Raw genomic sequence first — 23,349 nt, forward strand, 5'->3', positions numbered from 1 at the left:
GGTTGGGCACCCCCCCCTCAGCCCCCCCAAAAAAAAAAAAAAAAAACTATTTAATGGATGAAGAGGGCCAACAGAATCATTGATACCACTGTGATGTATGCATGAATGATTAACTCTTGAGCATGCTGAGAATGCATTGGAATCTGATACAGACATGAGACACTTTCCTCTTTAAATCTGACCTTTACTGTATATGTTCCCACTGCCGCCACTAACGGAATGATGCAGCCTATTTCTTGGACATTGCTCCTGCCTGTGTTTGTCATGTCTGGCCTCCTGCGGGTCTCCGGGAGCACATGGTGTACATTAATTAGGTATTCTGGGACCTAAGTCTGTACTTACTCAACCTTAACGACCCTGTTTGTGCCACAGCGACATTACACAGTGTTCGGCAGATTCCTGCGGTCATTGCTTAGACCTTGAGTTTTCTGTCATCATCCTATTATTTTATAACCTTGGTTATGCAAAACACTTTGGCATTTGTGATGACAGGAACGAGACTTCATGTCCTCATAAAAGCCCTATTCCAGTTTCATACCTTTTTAATGATGCTGCAGCCGGGCAGTTTCTTAACTGTACTATTACAGTTCCTTCTCTTCTATTTGCAACTAATGAAATTTGAAAAATATATAAAAATTGTGGAATTCTGCTTCCACTGATTTTTTTTATTTTTTATTAAATGCTTTTAAATTAAGCACTTGTCAATCCTGAACTCTGTTATCCCCCTACAGAAGCATTACAGCATTGTACCTGCACGTGGCCAACACTAAAGGACTGTGGTTGTACAGGACCACAAGCAGTGTGCAACATAATGTGATGCAAAATGATGCTGATCATTTGATTAGATGTGTGGTAACAAAATAGCACAAAACCTTTGACTTGGTGTCTCCGTAACTCTTTTCTGTCACTTGTATTGGAAACTGGCGTCAGTTTATTGCCATAATCAGATAGAACTAAATGAGGCACCGAACCAACTGTAACACAATTACAGTTTAATTAACGAGTGTTTTACTGTTCAGTGACATTTATGCTCAGGGCTAAAGACAAAGAATGTCTCCACAAGATGACACTGGCTAATTTCCAGGTCTGATTCCTTCCTTTTGTCCTTCAGAAAATCAATAGGGATCAGGCTGAAGGAAAACTTGTCCTAAAGTCAAGAAAGGGCATAACATTGTTCTTAAACGTCTACAGTGTAATGACTGCTACCTGCAAGAATGTCAACATTTTATGTTTATCATTATTTTTTAAACTCCTCCGCTAGCCTTTTATTCCTACTGATGTTACATCCTTCATTACCTCAGCTAAGGTTAATGAAAGGTCTAATTGAGTATCACGGCTCAGTGAAATGTCTCTGGTTTTTGGATGCACAGCCAAAGGGACTGTTTCTATTGAATAGCGCTAGTCTACAATTAGTCTCGAGGTGGATCTCTTGCTGTCGGTTTGAGATGCTGACAAAGGATGCCCTTTGCCTTTGAAGTACTTCATCTTGCCTCAGGTAAAAGAGACCAGAACTTGGCAAAAAGGAAAACTTTTTGTTTGGTTCCCAGCCTCAGGCAGGCTTTCAAACCAAGTGGGCTCCTCTGAAGTTGAAATATACACATTACACATACAAAATTGTATGTCAAAGGAAAAAAAGAGAGGACCATCGCTACTCATTTATGAAAGTACAACTAGAACACTGTTAATAGAGTATGTTGCACATTTCCTCCTACCTTTTGAAATGGCAAATCAGAATTAAATAAAAGGTTGCCTGTGTGCATTATTAATGCCACTGGAGTGAATGGTAGCCCAGGATATATCTTGGATCCAAATCTTCCCCGTGCTGCATAGGCAGTAAAAACACACACACTGTTCATTATTTGGAGCCTGAACTTGTGTGACTATACAGTATTTACGTGTTTCACAATAATTATGATTGAAATACATTTTGGACAACATTAATTAGCTGTGAGGGCTTAAACCCATTAACTACAACATCTTTACTGAAGGCCAGAGTTGAGTTCAGCGGATCTTCAGATACTCTCCGCAGACACAGCTGCTCTCTCTCTCTCACCTCCAGAGCACAGAGTCTCGTGTTTATTATTCAGCGTAAGTCGGCACACCAGGCCGGCTCCACCTTTGGCTCATTTCCGAACAATTTTCAAGCTCCCTGTAAAATGAATATGCATTGCCTTTGCAGTGAATCCATTTGCAAGACAGAATGATAATGAAGAGAAAGTGCTTTCAAAAAACCCAATTAATCTCATGTAAAACGGCTGCTCAGTGCCTCTAATGAGATGCCTTTTTAATAAGCGGGTATGTTGTACAACAAAGCCATTTGGTAAACATTATTGTTTGTTTGTTTGACATGCAAGTAATTTAAAAGATTGGACTTTGTGAAAAATACAGTAAAAACACCTAGTGTAAAGAAAATGCGCCTTTTAACTTGTGGTGCACGGCCTATGACAGTTTATACAATGCTGCATTGACATTAAGCAGCTTCTTTTTGAAAATAACACAGAGCACTAAGACATCTCAAGTGTATGCAATGAATATTTCAATAACTCAAGAAAATCAAGTTTGTCTCCATAGAAGGAAGCTGCTCTAAAACTGACATAAATTTAGATGGAAAATATTTATGGGGACCTCATAAACAAAAGCTCGGTGCCGGCATAGCTAAATTTCTTTTTTTGTTGCACCATGAAATACATCCTTCAGAGGCTGCTGCTGCTTGGACACGATGAAAGGAGAAACAGAATGTGGTTGGATTTTTAGCAAGGCTGTGTGAAAGCTCAGTGAAACGTATCGAGAGATGGATCAAATTTGAGGGGTGATCTGTAGCTTGTAAACAATGCTGCTTTCAGAAGAAAGCAAATCTACTTGCTATTGACTTGAAGCCTGTCGATTGCATCTCTGCCTGGTTGAATGTGTTTACTTATTCATCAAGTTGGAGAGGGCCAGCTACTTTCTCAAACTGGGTCCTATCAGTTGTCCGTTTCCTGCTGTTGGACAAAAGGGGCAGACCCTATTAAAGATTAACAGTAACCAGTGAGTTGAGCCTAAACTTGCCTTGTTAAAATAGTCATGAGCTCTACTGTATGTACAGTCTTTGGCACATGGAGTTGACCCTGTGCTTGGCAATGAAGGTGCTACATCCTCAAGTGTTTACAGAAAGAAAATGGAGGACAGGTCCACGGGGGGTGTCTTCACATGATTTTAGCATGAAATTGTCCTTACAAAAGGAAAAATTTGGTGTCTGGTTCTCAATAAGTATTGAGCAATCCAATCATACAAGTCAGAGGGATTTTTTTGAGTTAGCTTAAAGGTAATCAGTGTGGTGTGGTCTCAGACAAGGTGGAAACCCTTCCTAGTCTCTGCTGTTCCTGGACAACCAGCACGGGAGATTGTGTTTAAACTAGGAAAGTGTCAGGGGCCAAGTGTTTAGTGTACACAAAAACTGGATAGAGGTAGCCTCTCTCAAAAAAGCTTTTTATGCAACTGCAACTTCCTTTGTTCATATTTTGCTGCTTAGGAAAGTCATGTTGAATGTAGGAGTAGCTTGTTTCATTTAGACTTATGAGTAAAGCTGACATTTCGTTTATAAGAGAATTAATGTGTTCCAGTCCAGTTAATAAGCCATCAGAGAGAGTCTAAAAATATCCAGAAAGTCTCTTCCCTCTGGTCCGTTCATGACTCAAAAGGAAATAAGACAAATGGCTTCTATGCTGACACTGTGCACCAACCCACAGTCAAAACAATGTACTCACTTCTTTGATTTCCTCACTCTCAGACTACTTCAGCCTCAATGGCCATCAGGAGAAAACCGTGCTGTTGTCTTTACTGGCCTAGTGTCACTGGACCTCACTGTTCATAAAGTACATTTTTTGTGCAGTGCAGTGATGCTGAATTTGTTAGGTGCGTCATTGAACGTCCTTTCACATTTTCTCCCTCAGCAGTGGTGCTCGTTTTCTCACCTCGTTTTATTCTCAGCTCAGACTGGAGATGCATGGGCGATTATTGCCTTGTGTTCAGGAAGAGTGACGATGGGCACCGAGCCATGGCCTGCTCGGTGTCTCGTTTGTCTCTCACTGGCTCTGATATACATCCCGAATAAACAATATGAGAGACAGAGTCCATGATGAATGTTGTCATTGTTCGTGAGAGGCCTCAGTACATTTTATATGATCCTTAAAAGATGCAAACAAACTAAGTTTGCAGATAACATAGTATCAAGAGCAGAGGGTTGAAAGTAAATTGATGACAATTATTTTAACAGTGTACTAAACATTATCCTTTGCAGTTTCAGTTGACCTGCCAGAGTGGAAATGAGGCTTTACCTAAGTTTTAAAAAGCCATTTTCATTATTATGCCCCACTTATCAAACTGGGACAGAGTATCTCTCTCACACTGTACAGTCACCATTTCTGTGAAATCATAAAGCAGAAAATCACCACCCATCTGACATTTTTCACTAGGGAAATAGTGACAATAACTCCTGACTGAGTTGGCATTTGGAAGTTTGACGTTTGCGCCTCAGGGACAGGACAGGAGTTGTGGGTTGAGAGTCGAGAAGGACCAGAGAACAAATTTCTATTCCCTTGTGGAGAGGATCCGCTTTATCAGTCACAGCTGCTGTGTGACTGGCCCTAGGTGGGCACAGACGTTTGGTGAAACCCCTACATTTCACTCTACACACTGCACAGCAGGGAGTCACTCAAAATAGAAGACAATAATATGCATGGTAGGCTCCTCCAGGATGAAAAGTAACGCACCATATGGGAGTCGGAGCATACAAAATATTGAAACATTGCTTTAGACACAGTTGTCTGATTCGGCTGATAGCTTTTATTTCTGATTCTGACAGCCACAAAGCAAGGATTTCTTTGAATGTATCAATTCTGGATATTCACACTGTGAAGTGTGGGACTTTTTGACAGAAGATGATGCATCTTCCACAAGCCTACATTATTCAAAATTAAGCTAAAATCTTTCCTAACAATACAGATGTAAACCACTGAATCTTTACATCTTTACATCAATCAATTTCATGAGTGAAAATGGCATGAAATGAATAGGCCAGCAGCAGGACAGCAAAGCTATAGGTGCCAGATTCAAACTGCAGAGCTGACTTTTAAACACGAGTGTTTGGTGTTTGTCTGCAGTCCAATAAAAATGAGATTGGTCAAATGACTGAAATATGAACAAGGGTTGGGAATTCCATTATTTGCAAAAGTAGTAATAGCCTTTGCCTTACGGTTAGAAACAGAGCAGACTGGCTTTACATGTACCAACCTGTGTATGGGCTTGGGATCGCCTAAGGGCAGAGAAGCACCAAGCCGACATGAAAGAACCAGCAGTGGCGGATGCCGTTTTTCTAGCCTAGTCGGGTTGAAAAAGTGGTACTTGAACACACTGTACAGATTACAGCCAACGGCCAACTAGCACATACAGTATGTTGTGTGCCTGCATGTGAGAAATAACTCTCCCTACCAGCAGGTGGTGGTATCTGTATTCGCCACTGAGAAGGGGAAAGGCAAAGACCTAGGCTGCGGATATACAGAGTGTAAACAAAGCAGCTCTTGTCCAGCACAGCTGCTGTTTACATCTGCTTCTAATTGAGAATGTCTGATAAGAAGTTGCAAATGGCACTGGTGTTCTCTTTTGGCTGTGGAACAAGAAAGGAGGTTGTGGAGGTGAAAAACGATGAGAAACTTTGCTACGCAAATGAGTGGAATCATCGATACTGAAGGTGCTTTCCTGAACCGTCTCTTTTTGTGCATTGATTGGCTAAGTTGAACAGCCAGTCAGGGCGGTCTCTATTACCGACAAGGTCTGCCTCCGATTCAACATGCTGAATCAGCTGAGAAGTCATCCACAGGGTCTGACTCTAGTGCCAGTGCTGGGACACACCACAAAGACAGTAGGCGGCAGATGCTCACTGATGGCCTGACAGTGGCCGATGTCTGAATGTCAGCTTGGTGTGTCACAGACCTATGAGGCAGCATGATATATCAGTGGTTGTGAGATGGTTTTATGGACAGGAAAGCACTAGTGGACTCCAACAACCATTTTGATCCTTCTAATCATTTTGCTATTTATAACCCAGTGACCCATAACATATATGATGATGTGTCTCAGAAGGCACTGGTTTATCTGAGTTGATCACAAGTTAAAAAGGCTCAAACACCGCCGGACATATTACCATTTGTTTGACATCTACAATGCAGCGTGATTCTCTTCTACATAAAATTAAACATTTGGTGTTAAATGCACAATACCAGCTGACAATGGTATTAACTATCAGGGAGCCAATCCTGTTAGCCCAGCTTTTGAGCTGTTAATAATCACAATCCTGTAAATATCCTTCCACACTTAGGGAACTGGATTATTTTGTCATGTTCCACTTGACATCTGATGTAATTCATTCTTTCTCTATCTGGTTGCACACTCCCCTTTCAAATGTTAAATTAGATTGACATCTGAGATTTGGGTAGACTAAAGAACCGGTCACTGATCCACTTAACCCTGTTCTCAGCTCCCCTCCAATTACCCAGCCCCCTTTGCCCTCAGACCTGTCCTCATCTTTGATGTGACTGAGGCTTGTCTCCACAAGAGAAATTAGCCTGTATTCATCAGAACCTCAGCACAGGCAGAAAAACAAGACAAGTGTTTTCCTTGGTGATATGTAGAAATTATAGTCTTGTCAACAGAAAGGCAGGCTGTTCAATTAGATGCTGGGCTCCCTCCTGCAGACAAGCAGCACAGCAATGATCCAATCAGGATGAGAGCTGGCTGGTTAATATGGCTCGTCACGTCTGAGCTCCCCTATCTCTGAGTAATGCCACTCAATGCCAAAGGGGCCTTGCAGCCAACTCATTCCAATTGATTTAGAGAACATCAAGAACCTGAGCCTTTTACGAATGGAAATACCAACCTGGTTGAAGTACTTGATGACAGAGAGGTGGCTTTTTTCCAGCTTCACACTGCTGGCATCTCTTTGAGACACTAACTACTGACATTTAACAAAGACAACATTGTGACCTCCGGGGCTCCATTCAGAGGATAAAGGTCAAAAGCTGGTCTTTGGCACTCACAAGCTGGGAGAGAACAGTACCAACAGTGAAGGCTCTTTGTTAAATATTGATGATTCTTATGCAGTTATAACCTTTGTTCTACTACTACAGCTGTGGTAAAGAGGTGGCACAGGGAAAGCTAGAGATAAAGAGGCAATCTTTAGATAAAGGCATAAATGTAAACGCTCAAATCATGAAGCATTTGCTCAGATGCCTTGGCACTCACCCTTTGCATGAATTACAAAAACAATTATTATGCTTTAACTCAAAGCCAGTGACATTTGCATTCTGCCTTTATGGAGAGGCCGCTTCACAGCTGAAACACAGAGCGCTTCGAATCAGGATCTACGAGGATTAGCCTCATCCATGAGCAGTATATAAATATATGCAGTGTACAGTCTATGTTCTCGTGTCTCGTGTTGATTCTGCCCAGAAATTGTGATACCTTGTTTGTTCCATGTTGCTATGTTGGTATCTGTGTACTTCCACATGTGTAGTGAACCAACTTCAGACGATCATTTGATTGGTTGTTCGCGTGGTTAGTCGGGCGCTGGGACTATGCTCACTCTGTACGTCAAACCATGACTGAATTTTGGCCCCACTTTAAAAGTAGTTGGACAGCTGAATCTGGTCTAAAATCGGACTGAATCTGTACAGTGTCTGCTCAGCTTAAGCCATGAATAAATCAGCGCTATCATGATGCAGGAGTCAGCTTCTACCACTCATTGGTGCACAGGGTCTGATACTCTGTCTATTGAGTCAGTGTCCCAGCATTGACTGTTGGTTGTAATTCTCTGAGGAGATTGGAGCTGACAATCTTAGGCTTGCCAGACACAAACTCCTGTTTATCTGTCAAGATGAGCGGCTGTAGCCCCCCATTCTCTCCCTGCGCTCCCTGTACGCTCTCTGTGCAGACAAAGTCTTAGACAAGATGAAGACAGACAGACCGGCCTGGCTGTGCCATCAGCACTCCTGACACCAAGCAGTTCAGTCAACTGTGGCATACTTGGGACTGCAGAGATTTCAACTCAGAAGACTAGAATTGACTTTCATGTTACATGGAAAGAAGTGCTTGAGGTTCACCCAGACTTTCTTTGGCTATAATAAATTAAGGTAACCCAAACTTATAAAACTGTAATCTAAGAAAGTTTTGGGTTGCTTGTTACTTCCTTGGACCCATCTTTCCAAAATACAGATTCTTTTTCACGTTACTGTATGTAGCCTTAGTAAGGGTATGTGTAGTGATTAGAAGCTCTCAAAGAATCATAGCGTGTTGACAAAATGTTTCGAGACTACTTGAGAGATCAGTGTGTCTGGTGAGGTGGCTTACGCACATCTTGTTCATGTAAGATGGCCTCAAGACAGAGGGATTACAGAGCAGAAAACATGGCCAAAGAGGACAAATGTGTAACTTGCAGAGAGATAGCAGCTGTGGTAGGCTTGTGAGCCACGATGCCAGTGCAGAGTGAGAGAGGAGTGTTGATGGGCTTGCTGGGTTGAAAGAAGTGATGTGAGGCTAAGGTCGGGCAGATGGTGGCCGATAATGAGGGGGTAGAGTTGTACGGAGGAGGGGAGCCGTGCTGTTTCCAGGCTAGAGCTTGGCAGCAACGGCTCGGCTCTGAGCTCAGGGCTGGAGAGACTGCAAGAAGAGAAGGTGGGAGGTAAAGGGAAGAATGGAAAAACAGGTCCTGCGATAAGGGTGAGCCTAGTAGCACTGCATAGCCTTTAACAAGCACACCCGTCAACCCATGATGTCTGCGCTCAGATGCACCAACCACTCGCCAGTTGTGAGAAATGATTCAGCATTCAATCTCTTGAAATTCTCCAGCTCCTTTGGGTACACTGGCTCCTGGAAACTTCTTTCATTGTCCTGACCTTGCCTTCATTAGTGGGTTGACATTAATGCATAATTAATAAACAAATGAGTCTATGCTAATAAAGCAACTAGAGGTTTGACCAAGAGAGTGCAAATTGTTGTGGTCTTAGGGGAGTGGCTAGAGCGCATCATCATCTTTCCTGCCCACATGCACCAGCAGATAATTTGCGTCTTCTGCCACAGTGGGGCCAGTTATAAGACCATCAGATAGAGATAATAATGATAGGAACATTAACAGACCAGAGGAAATGGTGTGAGGTGGTTACAACATTTTTCCCTATAAAAATAATCAAAACATAGTCCTCCAAAGCACAGTTTGTCACACCGTTGCACATCTAAAGCCCTGCTGCAAGCCAGGCTAAAAATGGGAGCACAAGGAAAAGGAGGTCAGGAAATCTAATACAGTAACGAAAAGATGTGTCCTAATCCGGCTTAGATGTCGTAATTTGTGCTGGCAGGGAAATATGTGCCTTAGCAGTTTCACATTAACATACTGATAGGATTCCCTATTGGTGTTGACAGCATTCTGTTCTAATTCTTCAGAACGATATGAGCATCATAAGTTCTCTTTTACAAACATTCTGATTAGGCCTCATATTTGTGAAAAGAGAAATTTGTTCTTTATTAAGTTCCCTCCTCCCACCCCTCTTTCTGCCTCATTTGGTCATGATGACAGTTGACAAGCCCCACTGATTTTTTTTCATTAACAGCTCATACCATCACTACAGCATTGGTGGTACACAGGAAATGAGCACTCGTATCAATATTCTGGAGGACAGCTCACACACAATGCATGTCAAGTAGACTCTGACTCTGCCATGTGGTCCTCAGTGGTGAGCTGTTGATCAGTCAGCACATTATCGATCTACAAGATGAATCAGGGATCAAAATCAGCCATTCCTTAAAGTATGCGTGTGACTTCCCATACTTGTAAGAGATGCTGTGAGCTGCCAGAGACCATGATAAGATTCGATATTTGCATCATCTGAGGCGTTTCATCACCTCGTCTGTTATCTCACTGGAGAATCATCATATTGCAACAGAAAATCTAATTATAAGACTCATCAATGCGGCACTTGATTTGGTTTTCCTTTAGGTTAGTGTAAGAGAAAGTTAACAGGATTGTTGATCTTCATTTATGACAGAGCATCTGATATACAGGCAGGCTCCTGGGGCTTCTGAGTCAATACCAGTATCAGTTTAAAAGCTTTCATTAAGGTAGGTATAACACTTCAGTGGATGCTTTATTTTCTCCTTTATCTTGGAGGCTGGAAGGAGGAAATAAAGCCACAAGCGAAAACCTCGGCTCCATGCGGGATAAAATCTATTCTTTGTTATTGCACTGCCATTGCTTGAGGGCCGTCAAGCTAAAGGTAATGGCATTGCCTGTGATAAATTTATGGCTGAGCTGCTTCATGTTCCATGAGGGATATAACGGGCTGGACGTTGTCCAGATTGTTGGAGTCACAGCTAAAATGACAAATGACCCTCTAGTGACAAATCAACAACATCATTTACAATGTCATTTAAATGACTAATTGTGCTCTAATGGCAGTCGGTGCATTATATATTTACACAGTGCTAAGAGACAGGTTGTACAGTGAACTGTCAAACTTGCAGAATGATTGTAAGGAAAACAGTACAGGATTGTGTGAATTGATTTGGGCAACTTGATGCGAGTTACCTTGGAAACCTTGCATGATAGCAACAGGATGGGACTCGCCAGGCCGTAGAACAGCTCACAAGCCTAACGGGTGAGAGAGGTCCTGAGGCCTTACTACAGGCTCTACGTGAACCACCTGAGGACCTTGGTCTGCATCCTGTTCATTACACCAGATCTCAACAAATTGGACACCCCGACTTTTCCTAGTCGGCTAAATCCATTTTCATCCATTTGTTCTCGCCTTCTCGCCAACCCAGATGGTGAGACTGCTCTGTGCCCATTAATCAATACTCATGGCCGAAGCAAGTTGGCAGTGTTTCAGCAGAGCTAGGCTAATAGGACACTAAAATGGCCCCACATTTCCCTCTTTTATAGGGCATAAGACTGCCTATTAAAACAGGACATGGCTCCTCCAGGACCTAACTTTTGTCATCTCGTACTAAATAATAATTGGTTTAGCAAAGGTTAATTGCTCAATAGATACTAGGCCATTGGAATTTAATTGTGCTGTTAAATGCCTCAGTTGTAGCCCATGCTTTTGTAATAGCTCATTTGACTTGGAATGAATGGAAAAACTGTTTGGATCCCAGATGACCACTAAAAGTCGCTAACTGTGGCAAAGAGTCTGCTCAGATTTGACATGCTGTGTGTCAGCGGTTGATTTTCCAAATAATAATTTGAGATTCTAAAGATGAAAACCCTGAGCACTAGCTGTCTTTCATTTATTAATTAAGCACTTCCCATGATTTTGTTTTTTTTACCCCTCCAAATTTTCATCTAGTCTTAACATTGGTAGTAATACACATTCAGCAAGATCAGCTGCATGTGGGAGCTGTCTCCCCCTCAGCAGATAATTGGAACATTAAAATGCCAATCTGGGATTTTGTGAGTGCATCGGTTATGCATATTAATTCTTATATTCCTCAACAGTATGTGTTATATGGTAGATTGAAAATATGTTCTCTGCAATAACTTTTCTGATCCCAAGTCATTTAATACGCATACATTAGAGCTGCTCTTTTCCAGTGTTCGCAAACAAGATACAAATATCAAGCCTAAAGACCCCCCTCCTTTTAGTGTCTTTGATTGGTGCATCAACAGGTCACTAATTTACTTTGAGAGGGAAAAATATTCCCCTTCCCTCCATTATCCTTCTGTTTGCTGTTATATTGACACTGAACATTTAACATCGAAACTGTACACACACCAAAGAGGTAGGAGACATACAGTTACCTGCTTAGGTGTATTTGAAAAATGTTTTCTGCTGCTGGAGCAGGGCCAAGGCGGCAGTTTCAAGAAGCATCCTGTCAAGAACACAGCCTAATGGAGGCTTGATAAATTATAAGGGCAACATCCGTTCCTACTATCAGCTCGTTTCAAAGTGAAGGCTGGTGAGGCAGAGTTGTATCAAATGAACCAGGAGCAGACATCTCATTGCTGTTCATCAAACATCCCCTGGCAGTTCTGCTGGAATAGCAGACAATCAAGTCAACTAAAGCATAATTACTTTGTTTATGTGCGTCCTCTGCCCTCCCTCCAAGGGCAGATTTGACCCAGTTATGACAACTGTGTTGCAACTGACATTTGATTTACTTTCCATGCAATACAAACCTAAGCACATTTAGTAACTCCACTAACGATAACTAGCTGAAGAAGCTAAATCATTGTTCTTTATGCTTTGCAGCATGTAGGAGTCCGAAGCAAAGCCAGTAGAGGTGGTTCGAGTATCTGATTAGAATGTTTCCTGTGCATTTTTTGTTTTAGGTTTTCTGGTATGTACAACATAGCAGGGTAGACCCAGGCGATGCTGGAGGGATTATAAATCCATCTAGCCTGGGGAGTACCTTGGGGTCAACAAGGAGGAGCTGCCTTAATGATTTCACTGCTTTGATTGGTGGCCTGATACTGCGGCTTCACCTCTGGTCACTACCGTGCAGAATCTGGTTGAAAAATGCAAAAAGGTGTATTACTAAAACAGACATTTGAATTAACTTGAATATGGCAATGTTATTTTAATTAAATCGTACTTAAAAAACACTGAAGAGGAATTTAAGCGATTCCTTCACAAACCACAAAAAGCGAACAGGCTACAGTACTATCATTTTTTTGTCAGTTGCCATCTTTAGTTCTGTTCTTACATACTGAGACTGTGGAAGGATCAAACTAAGGTCGTACCTGACACATCCTCTGAGGGCAGGTTGCCACCAGCACTAATTTTCTTTGTTTCTGATGTATTCTGCTCTAAGTGACATGAGCCATGATTTTCCTCTGTTCTCAGTGCTGTATTGCTTGTGGTGTTTTGAGGCTATCAACACAGTCTGGCATGCAGGAGTGATATCGGGAGGATTTTTGTATTTTGTTAAATATCTCTTTTTAAGCAGTAGAAAATGAAAAAAAAAGAATGAATCTCTTTTTAAGGTTTACCCTCAAACCCCTACCAGCTAAGACTACTGTCTACATGCAGTCTAACATGTTGTCATGGCAAAACAAGCACCCCTGAGGCCATGCACGCGCGTGGGGTTGGTGAAATTAGATTAACCGTCAGCTTCCCGCTGTGTTTGTTGTGAGAGATCCTGCTGCCAAACATTTGACAAGAATGTCAAATGGAAAACCGCCGTCACTCCTGCAAAGCTGCCAGCCCTGGCATCTGACCCCTCAGAGCGTCCGAGCTGCTACAAGTGCTTTCCATCTCCTCTGACTGCTCAACCTGTCAATCTGCCTATTCAAAGGTTTCCCCTTCCTCAGGAAAAGCTCATTTTTCCTTTCCCTTGGCCCAGTCAGTAAGTGTCACTTCAGTTTAGATTTCAGAGCCTCCCTGTAGCCTTGCACTACAGCTCCTGTGGAGGGAGTTCTGTCTGCTGTTGTGGACCTGCTGTCCAATTAACACCATGGAGGACAGGGGATTAAAAAACAATTTACCACTGAGTAGCTGGGCCTATACCTCTAGTCTACATCAGCAGACGGCATTAGACAGATTTCATGTTGAAATGTGTAGTTAAAACAATCAGAAAATAGCATGTAGACAAAGCAGAAAGCAAAAACACTCTGAAAATGAATGTTCTTGATCCCTAGTTTTCATAGTGTGCTTTCTTTCATATTGTTTTCTTTGTTCTACATATTCAGTATCCAGATGTCCTCTGGTGAGCTGCATGTTTACAAAAATCCTGTGGCCTGCCAACATCACGGAGGATCTTAACACAGCCTGAAGCTTGTCAAGCGTCCAGTCTGCTACAGATTGCAGGCCTGCTTGTGAGAGTAATGAGACTTGCTCTGCCACAGAGATTTCCTCAAAGACCACTGGATTAGGAATTCATAGGAGATGCTGCTTCTGCAAGACTGCAGCCCCCTTTTCTCTGCAAATCAATTCTAATTTTGCACTTCATGTCACTATCCTGCTCGTGACTCTTTCATTCAGGCTTACTTGCTGTTTCACATTTTAACAATGTTACTCTGGTAAACCGGCTAGCAACCTCCTTGGTTATCAAGACACAGGATGGCATGCGATTAAGCAAGAGTTTCCAGAGTACCAGTCTATGCGGCAGACCTCCTCAAATCAGTGAGTGTGGAGCTCTGTAGTTTTGTTGAGCTGTACATTCCCTGTCTTATAGGGAATTAAAAAGTTTTTGTTCTTGAAAAACCCCTACCTTCTCCTATGGATGTCTCGCAGCATTCTATCAGTGTATAGCATTTTTTTTTCTTGGCTTTCGCATCAGTTGTCAGATTGCAAATATCAGCGAGTGAGAGCACATTATTGCAGCAGAGAAATTGCCTGAGGCAACATATTAAATCGGGGTCACAGGCTACCTTTCCCCAGGGGTCCTTGTCAAATTTTGGTTTTGATGTTACAAGTATGTTTCAGGTGAGGGTGAAATGAACGTGAAGAATGCTTCACCAGAATGAGAAATGACTATGATTAGAGTCTGACTTGATCAGTAAATTGGCTCTGACTTTGGAAAAACAACGTCACAGTTCTGATTAGTATTTTTGGCAGAGTATAGATTTACAGATCAGTAAATTGAATAGATTAATAGAAGATGAAATACTTTGCATTAAAATTACTTTAGATCTTGAGTCATGAAGACAAACACACATCTTCCAAAATTTAATCAAATCATTGTAGTTCATACTTTTCATCAGCCAATGAAGTTTGAAGCCAGCAGGCACTTAAATATTCGAGCAGTCCATGCAACCCATGGGAATACATGGACTCTGTCAGCCTTACCTCAAAGCCTCACTGTGAGTCTGATTGTGCCAAAGAAATTGTGATTTTCAGAGAGTCCTAATACTGCACTGTGTCCTCTGGCTACCATTTACCTCCCCAAACACAGAAGCCAGTAATTGCCTTACCATATTTGTAGGATGAAAGGATATGGGGGCACTGTTTGGAGTGACACTGGTGTAAAAGGAGCTGCTCAGAGTAGCCCTGAAAAGGGCAGATGTGCCTGCTATCAAACGGTGGAATGTATCTATCAACCCCATAATCACAAAATTGTCCTCAACAAAGGCAACCAGTGCTTTTTTGTCATTTCATGTATGTTATGAGTAGCCGAGTAGAAAATTGCCTGGCATGGGCTCATGGTTATGTACCTGCTTCTGTATCACCTCTGCTCTATTATTTTGTTTGCTGAAGCCCATTTCTGGGCCTCTGACTCACCAGAGTTCATCAGATTTTCTGGATGGAAGCTTTTTCCACAGTAGCACTAATCACTCCTACTTTCTCATGCTACAGTAATGCAATACTAAACAGACAGGTGGTAAATCTCAAAGTGGATGTGATTGGAACAAAACAGAGAGCGAAGGGACTGCAAATCAAGACATTGTTTCAAAAAACCCCAGCCCATTAAAGTTAGATTTCCTTTTCTCATATTATTACCTTTTTTGGATTGTTGAGCAAATTCAAGGCAAAATAAATTCTTACAAAGCTTATCACATCCAAGACAGTGCTGTAAAATATCACCTAAAGCTTAGTGAAAATAGCTGAACAAATTCTCACGCTGACCCAGGTGAAGATGACACTGTCTGCACCCAGCAGGTGGGTAAACCAGTGACCTTTGTCAAAGGATGAGATTTCCTCGACAAGAATAAGCGAACAGCGAGCATGCACTCTGTTTCAAATGCTTTGTCTCAGGAATACCTAATGCACTGCTTTGCTGGAGAGAGGCCAGATAATAAAGCTCAGTCAGGATCAGTGAAGCCGGTCTCCACTGACTCTGCTCTCATTGTTAGATGCCTCACTCCCTGGGAGTCGCTCTACGTTATCAGTGATCATCAAAGGCACTGTCAGGGAAGTGTGGAACTGGGGCTTCCACGGGCTGTCCGAGACGCCAGACACATCCAAATGAGACAGGCTTATTAATTCTTCAAAAGCCACACAGCTTCCTTTTCCCCAAGACTCATTTTGGTACATTTAGAGATGATAAAAGCTCAGCCAGGGAGCTCTCCCGCCTCCTTTCACCGTCCCTCTTTCCTTCTCACGCGTACATCATGCATAATGCAATCACATGCATTCAGGTGATCCCACAAAGATATTACCTCTGGCTTTAAAATAGCTGTCATGTTTCAGTCTTTTGTAGGAATGGAAAAAAGAAGATTTCAGGGACAAAAATTCAGGGCTCAAAGTACACAGAGAAACCTGTGGGTTGCAGCTGCTGCTCTCTGCACCTAGATGCTATGTACTCTGTTTTTCATGGTTGAGCTCTGTGATAAATGTTTTTATGATATAACTGTATGCCAAGAGAACATGTATGCTCTGCATACATTCCCAGAGACAGAAAGCTTCTTCTGACAAGACAAAATTCATCTACAGAGCTGATGTGTAAAGGAGACAAAAATCACTAACTCTCGAAAATGAAGCACCTTCATTTTTCTCCTCAGTTAAATGGAATTTCAGACAGTGTGAGCTGTTTTAATGGAAGGGAAGAGTGGAGGACAAAGTCTTGAAATGTATTACTTTTTCTTTTGCATTTCTCCCTTTTGCTCCGCATTAGATTATATGTGAAACATCAAAAGCTTTAATTATCTTAATTACTCCTCCAGTACATTTGCAAGCGGAGAAGCTCCTTGAAACCAAAGGAAAATGCAAGTGTTTGAGGCAAAACTAGTCATTAAAATGCACATAATTTCATAATTTAAATGTTTTATGAGCACTTTAATTGGTGAATTCATGGTTATCAAGGGGACCTCCTTCATTACAATTCAAGAGGCTCCTTCATGGTGGCCATATTTTCACATAATGAATGTGATTCTTTTCCTCTCTCGGTGCAATAACTAATTGCACAGACCAGCTGATCGCTCCCACCCCACCTACACGGCGAAAATTAATATGGCATGTTTTTAATTCACTGTTGACAGCCTTAATATGAGAAGCCTCACTTCTGTTCACTTGTGACACTGAGAAAGTGGGTGTTCAAAACTTTACCCATCGTGGATCGTTAAAATCCACTCTTTATTAATCTGATTATGGCCATACCTCATCTATAAAGACTGTTTCCATTTCTGTGACTAACTTGACCATAATAAAATTGCAGTATACAGTAGAGCCAGACAGACACGAGTAGAGAAGGATGTTTTCCTTTATAGACTTTAGGCATTTCTGCCTCCATTAGCACTAGCATTAGCTAAAACCAAAAGCAAAGTTTTGGAGATAATTTAAAATATATAATAATATCATTAATAGGGCAGCACGGTGGCACAGTGGTTAGCGCCGTTGCCTCACAGCGAGAAGGGTCCGGGGTCGGGCCCCACCTGGGGCCTTTCTGTGTGGAGGTTGCCCTGCGATGGATTGGCGACCTGTCCAGGGTGTACCCCGCCTTCACCCGATTGCCGGCCGGGATTGGCTCCGGCCCCACCCGTGTCCCCCGTTCAGGGACTAAGCGGTAGAAAATGAATGAATCATTATAATAATAATAAAGTGTGCCTCGCTCTGAAACTATTTTTGTAAAAAAAGGGGGGGGTTAAGTGATTAAGCCAATTGTAACAGCTTTTATTAATTTCTTTGGTTAATTGACCAAATTAGCAGAATTTACAGTATATGTGTAGCATATAATTGGTGAGAAACCAGCTGATCATGATTTTGGCTGTTGATATGCTGCATATAGTCCAGTCAGTGACCACAAGAGCGCCAACTCTGGTGGGGGCCATCAGTCACACTTCTGACCACTGCTGAAATATCTGGATAACTTTAGCCAGCATTAGAAAATCCAGGATTACTTGTTTGATTTTGGGTCTGTTTAGCAGCGTACAAAGACCCCTCTGGTATATTCACTGGATTTTAGAGAACAGAACAAATTTTGTGCCTGGCAGCTGAGGAGCAGTTTGGTCAGTCCCCCTCAGTAGATCAACAGACCTATTAGTCTCCTAATTTAGGTAATGATGTAAAAAGGTATGATGTCGATACAGAAAACTTGTCACACTTTTTCCATTCTGTAAAGGATAAATATAAAAGGCGATAGAAGCCATGTAGTGACGCACAATGTCTTCATTGCTGACCTGGGAGTCTCCAAGTGAGCCTGGGTAACATGGAAACTCATTTTATTCTGCGCTGAGCCCTGCGGCCAGTACGGTGCAGGCCGGGGCTATGTACTGAACCCAGTGGCAAGCGCAGTGTGAGCTGCTTTCTATCTGAAAGCCAAGTAAGGCACACTTGGTGATTCAGGCTATTTGTCTGATTATATTTTTTCATAGTAAGGTTGTAATCCATGGCTAACAGAGGAAGGTGACCCAAATGTCTTGGTGTGTCTGTTTACATAAACAGCAACGAGATGCTGTGGCTGAATAACTGCATCATGTTCTTGGTATGTACTGAAGATATTCCAAGTGGAAAATGAATGCAAACCTTAAAAAGTTGCCCACACTGTCATTGCACTAAAAATAAAACTGGATGGATTTTCATGCATTTACATTTACTTGGATTTCTGTGTAGCCATTGCTAAAAGGTCGATGAACACGGGACAGCCTTTGTGTCGTGCCCTCTTGTCTCAGGAGTGCACTGGATAATGTGGTGGGTCTCACCCTGTGATGCAGGGGATCTCACTGCAGGGTCAGATGACACTCGTGTAGGTCGACTCTGTTGGGCACAAAGCCCAGTTGACTTGTTCAGCAGAGCTAAGCCAGCCGTGAGCGCCAGGGGTTTAGAGGTTATCATAAGCCGCTCTGGGCCAGCGCAGACCACTGAGTCTGAACAGCAGGGTTAGCTGTGGGGCTACAAGGACCCCAGCACTGAAAACAAAAACACATCAACAAGGCAAACGTGTTGGAATGGGAAAAAGGATTCTGGTTACTTCCAGCCTGACAAACAGGAAGGGATTTTATCCAAGTCACACAGCTTAAACATACAGGCAGATTTCAACAAGTACTGAGATCTGTTTCATAAGTGAATGCTCTTGTGTTACAATGCAGTTTAATCAAAAGTGCACACTCTGTTTGATCACTAGTAAAAAAAAAAAAGATCTAAAACTAGCACAGTGGAAATGTATTATTCCAAGACAGTGAGGTGTCCATTAACAGACATATTCTTCTGCTCAGACATTTAATCAACTGACGTGCTGACTGTTGTAGCGGAGACGCTGTTAATTTACATTCGTACACCATGTGTGCAACGACTAGGGAAAAAAAACTTTAAAAGTCTAGACCAAACACATGTGTAACTACATATTAATGGAGAGAGGCGGCACAGCTATACTGAGACATTTCTTTAGCCTCAAACATGCCAACAGCAGTGTCGGTTTCTTGGCTGAGTCCCTCAAGACTGCTGGCACAAAAGACACTTCAGTTTGAGGGGTGGGGGGCTCCTCCCGCAACGCCGCCTCTCTGCATGAAAAGATAATTGTCTCCTCCTTACCCAGAGAGATGGGTGCATTTCTGTGACCTATACTAGGTACTCGTCCCCTCTCTTGCACAGCCTGAGATGTCACAGTGGTTTGCCGTAATTACTTTTGCTGATAGAGGTGAGAGAGGACATTTGCATCAGATGAGGCGCCCAGCGGTTGGGTCTTCCCGAACGCCATATGCAGCTTTTAATGTCGCCATAATCTCTAAAGGTTAGCACTGGCAGCAGCACTGTATATCTCTACAACTAGCTGAATCAGTGGTTTGAAAATAGGTTTGACATTGAGTTTGAGTAAATGTGAGAACGTACACAGTCCCAAAAACATGCACACACACAAACACTCAATACCACACAAACACAAAGAAAGCACATCAGAAGAGAGATGTTGTGCAACTTCACTTGATCACATTCTTCTTCCTGTACACTGAGACTTGGGGCCAGATTGTCAAGGTGAAGTTGTGATTTCTTAACACAGCAGAAACACTTTGGCCTGTTGATATAAACATATAGTGTAGGTAGTGGGCACTCCTGATACCTTAGTTGTCAGAGGAGGTTTTACCTCTTAATATCTGCTGCCTACTGCTGTAACGTTGCTAGAGATTTTTTTTTAAAGTGTGCATTCCTGTGATTTCAGCAAGCCACCGGTGACCCTGCCTTATTATGTTGCCAGTTAATCGAGGCATGCTGTGTGAAAGAAATAGGAGAAAATTGCAGTTTACTTAGCATCATAAATAGACACAGACCTCAGTTTTATTCATTTGAGGCAGTGGTCCAGTTTGACAAATAGTGTATTGTTTGGCTCCAGTTCTGCATCAGGAAACTTGTTTCTTAGAAAATATGTTCATACACAGCAAATTTACAACTACAAATATGTTTTTGAAGTCAACCAGACTTATTTAGCATAATGAGGAAATGTTTTTAATTAATGTATCTGACAAGTTGCCAATGCTGCATGTTGCTGCTGAATTTATCAGTAAAATATTCATTAACAACGTGTTTCATTTGTTCCCAAAATATCAGATTCTGTAATGTAGTGGCCACAGCATTTATAAACATTTCTATGAATATGTTGTGTTAAGATCCTGGTCTGATTTCATGCAGATGCAGTGTTTAATTACATTTAATTTCTAGCCTAACCACATCGGAGTCAGGGTGCCAACTCCAGAGCACTACTACAGAGTAGCACTCTGTACACCTGGTGCCTGCACCAACATCTCCTTGCAGCTCCTGGGTGATAACACACATAAAGCACTTTGTTCTCTGAAAACACTGAATGATCTTTTACTGTTAGGCCACTAAAACAAAACAAACCCAACCACAGTAAAGTGGAGTTTCTCCATGATGAGTCACTGAAATTCTTGAGACCAATGACAGTTTGTAATTTTTGATTTCAAAAGCCATCAGTCCCACTTCTGACCGCTGTGATAGTGATGAAAAGATTGGAATCCTCAGATCTGGGGCATCTCTTCTGCTTGTTCTGCAATGAGAATCACTCTTAGCATGTTATCAAATGCCCAAACAACAAAAAGGACTGGGCAAAATTACTATAACCTGCATATCATTTTTCACTGAAGCTTTTGTTATTGTGTGTGTGTGTTTGTACATATCTGGCCAATTTTTGTAGATTTGAGCGATGGCTTTAGAAGAAAAGATTAAATATTTAATATTCAGCCTGATTACAAAGTGCACTAGTAAAGGTAGGCACAAAACAACCTTGGCTCATTTCAAAATGACATAGTTTTTTTGAGAGTTGCACAGTGAACCAGCACGTTCAGCCGTCATGCTAGTATCAAGAGTGGAAAAATATACAGCACTTACAAACCTCAGAAGACAACAATTTAGATCCTTCCTTGAACCCGCTTAACAGTTGTACGCTGAGGTGTATGGTCAGAAGGCCAGCAGCTCTCCGTCTTTGTGCCATTGTTTTCACCCCTCCCAGTCCCGTGCTCCAGGAAGACGATGCCACCTTCCATATTCTCTAAATCCCACACCTCCTGGAGCAGACGTGTCTGTTCATCACACTTTCTCCTTTCTCTTCTTGTTTTTGTTTTTCTGGGATTCTGGTGACATTTTCAAACTGCCAAATCCTTTGCCTTGAGACATTGTGCACGTGCCCACACCTCGCCGCCCTCAAAATACACACACATAAAAAGCAGATACACACAGTCCTTGCCTGGAGCCAGGCCCCTCTGTGCTTGTCTACCTCAGAGAAGCTGGAGCTTGGCAGAGAGAAGAGGCTCCGGTGGATTCTGTGCTCCGCCTGCCAGTGCTGCTCTTTTGATCTGCAGCCAGCTGATGACAGATCTACATTAAGCTCATAGTCTTCACTCATTCTCTGCTTCTCCTCTCCTCTTCCCTGACACTGGGGCAAAACGTTACTGTAAGTCCACAAGCATCGGTGGGAATCAGACCCCTGTGGGGTCGCCACTGTGAGTCTCCTCTCAGAAATACAGAATGCTGAGTGGGTTTCCAGCTTGGAGAAAAATCACATGTGGGTGTAAACCAAAGGTAGTGCCAAGCCAACAATTCAGGGGAAGCTTTACACATCTCTGTACCTCCAGACTTGTGAAATATTTATTTGGTGATGAAATGTTGCAAATAATTTTCTGTTGTGCCCAATTTCCATACTTATGTTTCTTCTTCTTCACTTTCAGTGTAAAATTGTTTAAACGGCCTTGCAAAAAAGAATAGTGTGAGGTAGTGAGGTGAGAAAGTAGCAGCGTGTCCCATTGTTCAGATTATCAGCTACACAACACAGGACTGTGAGGCTACATTTGCAAAACTATCGCTGCACTGTAGATGATGGATTTTTCTCTATGTAGATATTGAATGTGGGTAATGTATATAGACAGAATCCTTAGTCACAGGTTCTGAATTACTGCCCCCAAAACTGAATGCTGAGGGTTAATGGGTCCAACTGACAACAGACAATATTTCATAAAAGTTTAATAGCTTCACTGGGAATTTGTGAACACAAGGAAAACTTTAATACAACATTTAAGAGTGGATTTTTATTATTAACTGAACAAAAAAAGAATCTTAAGATTTAGAGGCAAGTTTGGTTTGCAATGATAAATGTAGACAATGCTGCCAAACCACAGAGCATATTGTGTTCTTGGAATCCCCTGGTACAGTTTAAAATTAATTAGAAAACCTTTGCAATGAAGGGGTTTTGATGAGTCGTCTTGTTCTGTCATTGAATTTTGGAAAAATGTAAGAATGCTTTGGTAGTTCAAAAAGCATGAAATGCTAAGAGATCTGTCAAGTTAACTTGATTTATAGAGATGCGCCGATAGATCGGAAACACCTCGTTTTCAGAGTGATCAGCCTTGATCTAATCGGCAAAGAACTAGGAAGCTCAGAGTGATTGGCTGGTCTCTGATTTCCGATTCTGTGCCAGTCAGATTTAGAAGCACGACAGTCCACATCACTCACGCAGTGGCACAGACCAAAAGCATAACGTGTGAAGCATGCAGCATCTTGTGCACGTTTCTGTTACTGGGCGCATGTTCATTCGCACATGGGAAGGGCTTGGTGGACAAAAACACACAGATGAGCTACAGAAACACCTTGGAGGAGGGAAAACTACGTCCAACAAACAGCGCACAACGAGGGAGCTACTGGCTACACATGAAATGCATGTATATGTACAGCGTATCCAACCTGTTGTAAAATGGCAAATATGAACTACACACGCTTCAAAAAAAAACTGTTTGCTCAGTAGTAACAGACATTCTTCTGTTTCTGTGACCTGTTGCACCTGCTCATATTTGGAGGAGTACAAATATTGCACTTGTTTACACCTTTAATACAGTATTTTATTGTTAATACAATCAAATTTTTCATGAAAGAAAAGTTACAAAAATGTCTAAGCTGTCAACTATAGTTCTCAGAAAGAAAATCGCAATCGGCCGGTCAGACCTAAAATTGG

At 42.1% G+C, this 23,349-nt stretch overlaps 1 protein-coding gene across 9 annotated transcripts in view; it reads right to left on the reverse strand.

The window, feature by feature from the left end:
* LOC109956477 (alpha-1,3-mannosyl-glycoprotein 4-beta-N-acetylglucosaminyltransferase C) overlaps positions 1–23,349 on the reverse strand; it is a 98,954-nt gene that overhangs the window by 15,423 nt on the left and 60,182 nt on the right. For 4 of the 9 annotated variants that reach the window (XM_020593621.1, XM_020593620.1, XM_020593622.1 and 1 more), the window contains one exon: positions 18,602–18,808. The exons of 4 other annotated variants lie outside the window; for them this stretch is intronic. In XM_020593621.1, coding sequence (XP_020449277.1) covers positions 18,602–18,734 — 133 coding nt within the window. In that variant the 5' untranslated portion in view covers positions 18,735–18,808. Of the gene's footprint in view, positions 1–18,601; positions 18,809–20,277; positions 20,896–23,349 lie in introns of those variants that run through there. One more of the 9 variants, XR_002274412.1, reaches the window with a different exon arrangement.

Source organism: Monopterus albus, unplaced genomic scaffold (genome assembly GCF_001952655.1).
Source record: "Monopterus albus unplaced genomic scaffold, M_albus_1.0 scaffold19.1, whole genome shotgun sequence".
NCBI classification, from domain to species: domain Eukaryota; kingdom Metazoa; phylum Chordata; class Actinopteri; order Synbranchiformes; family Synbranchidae; genus Monopterus; species Monopterus albus.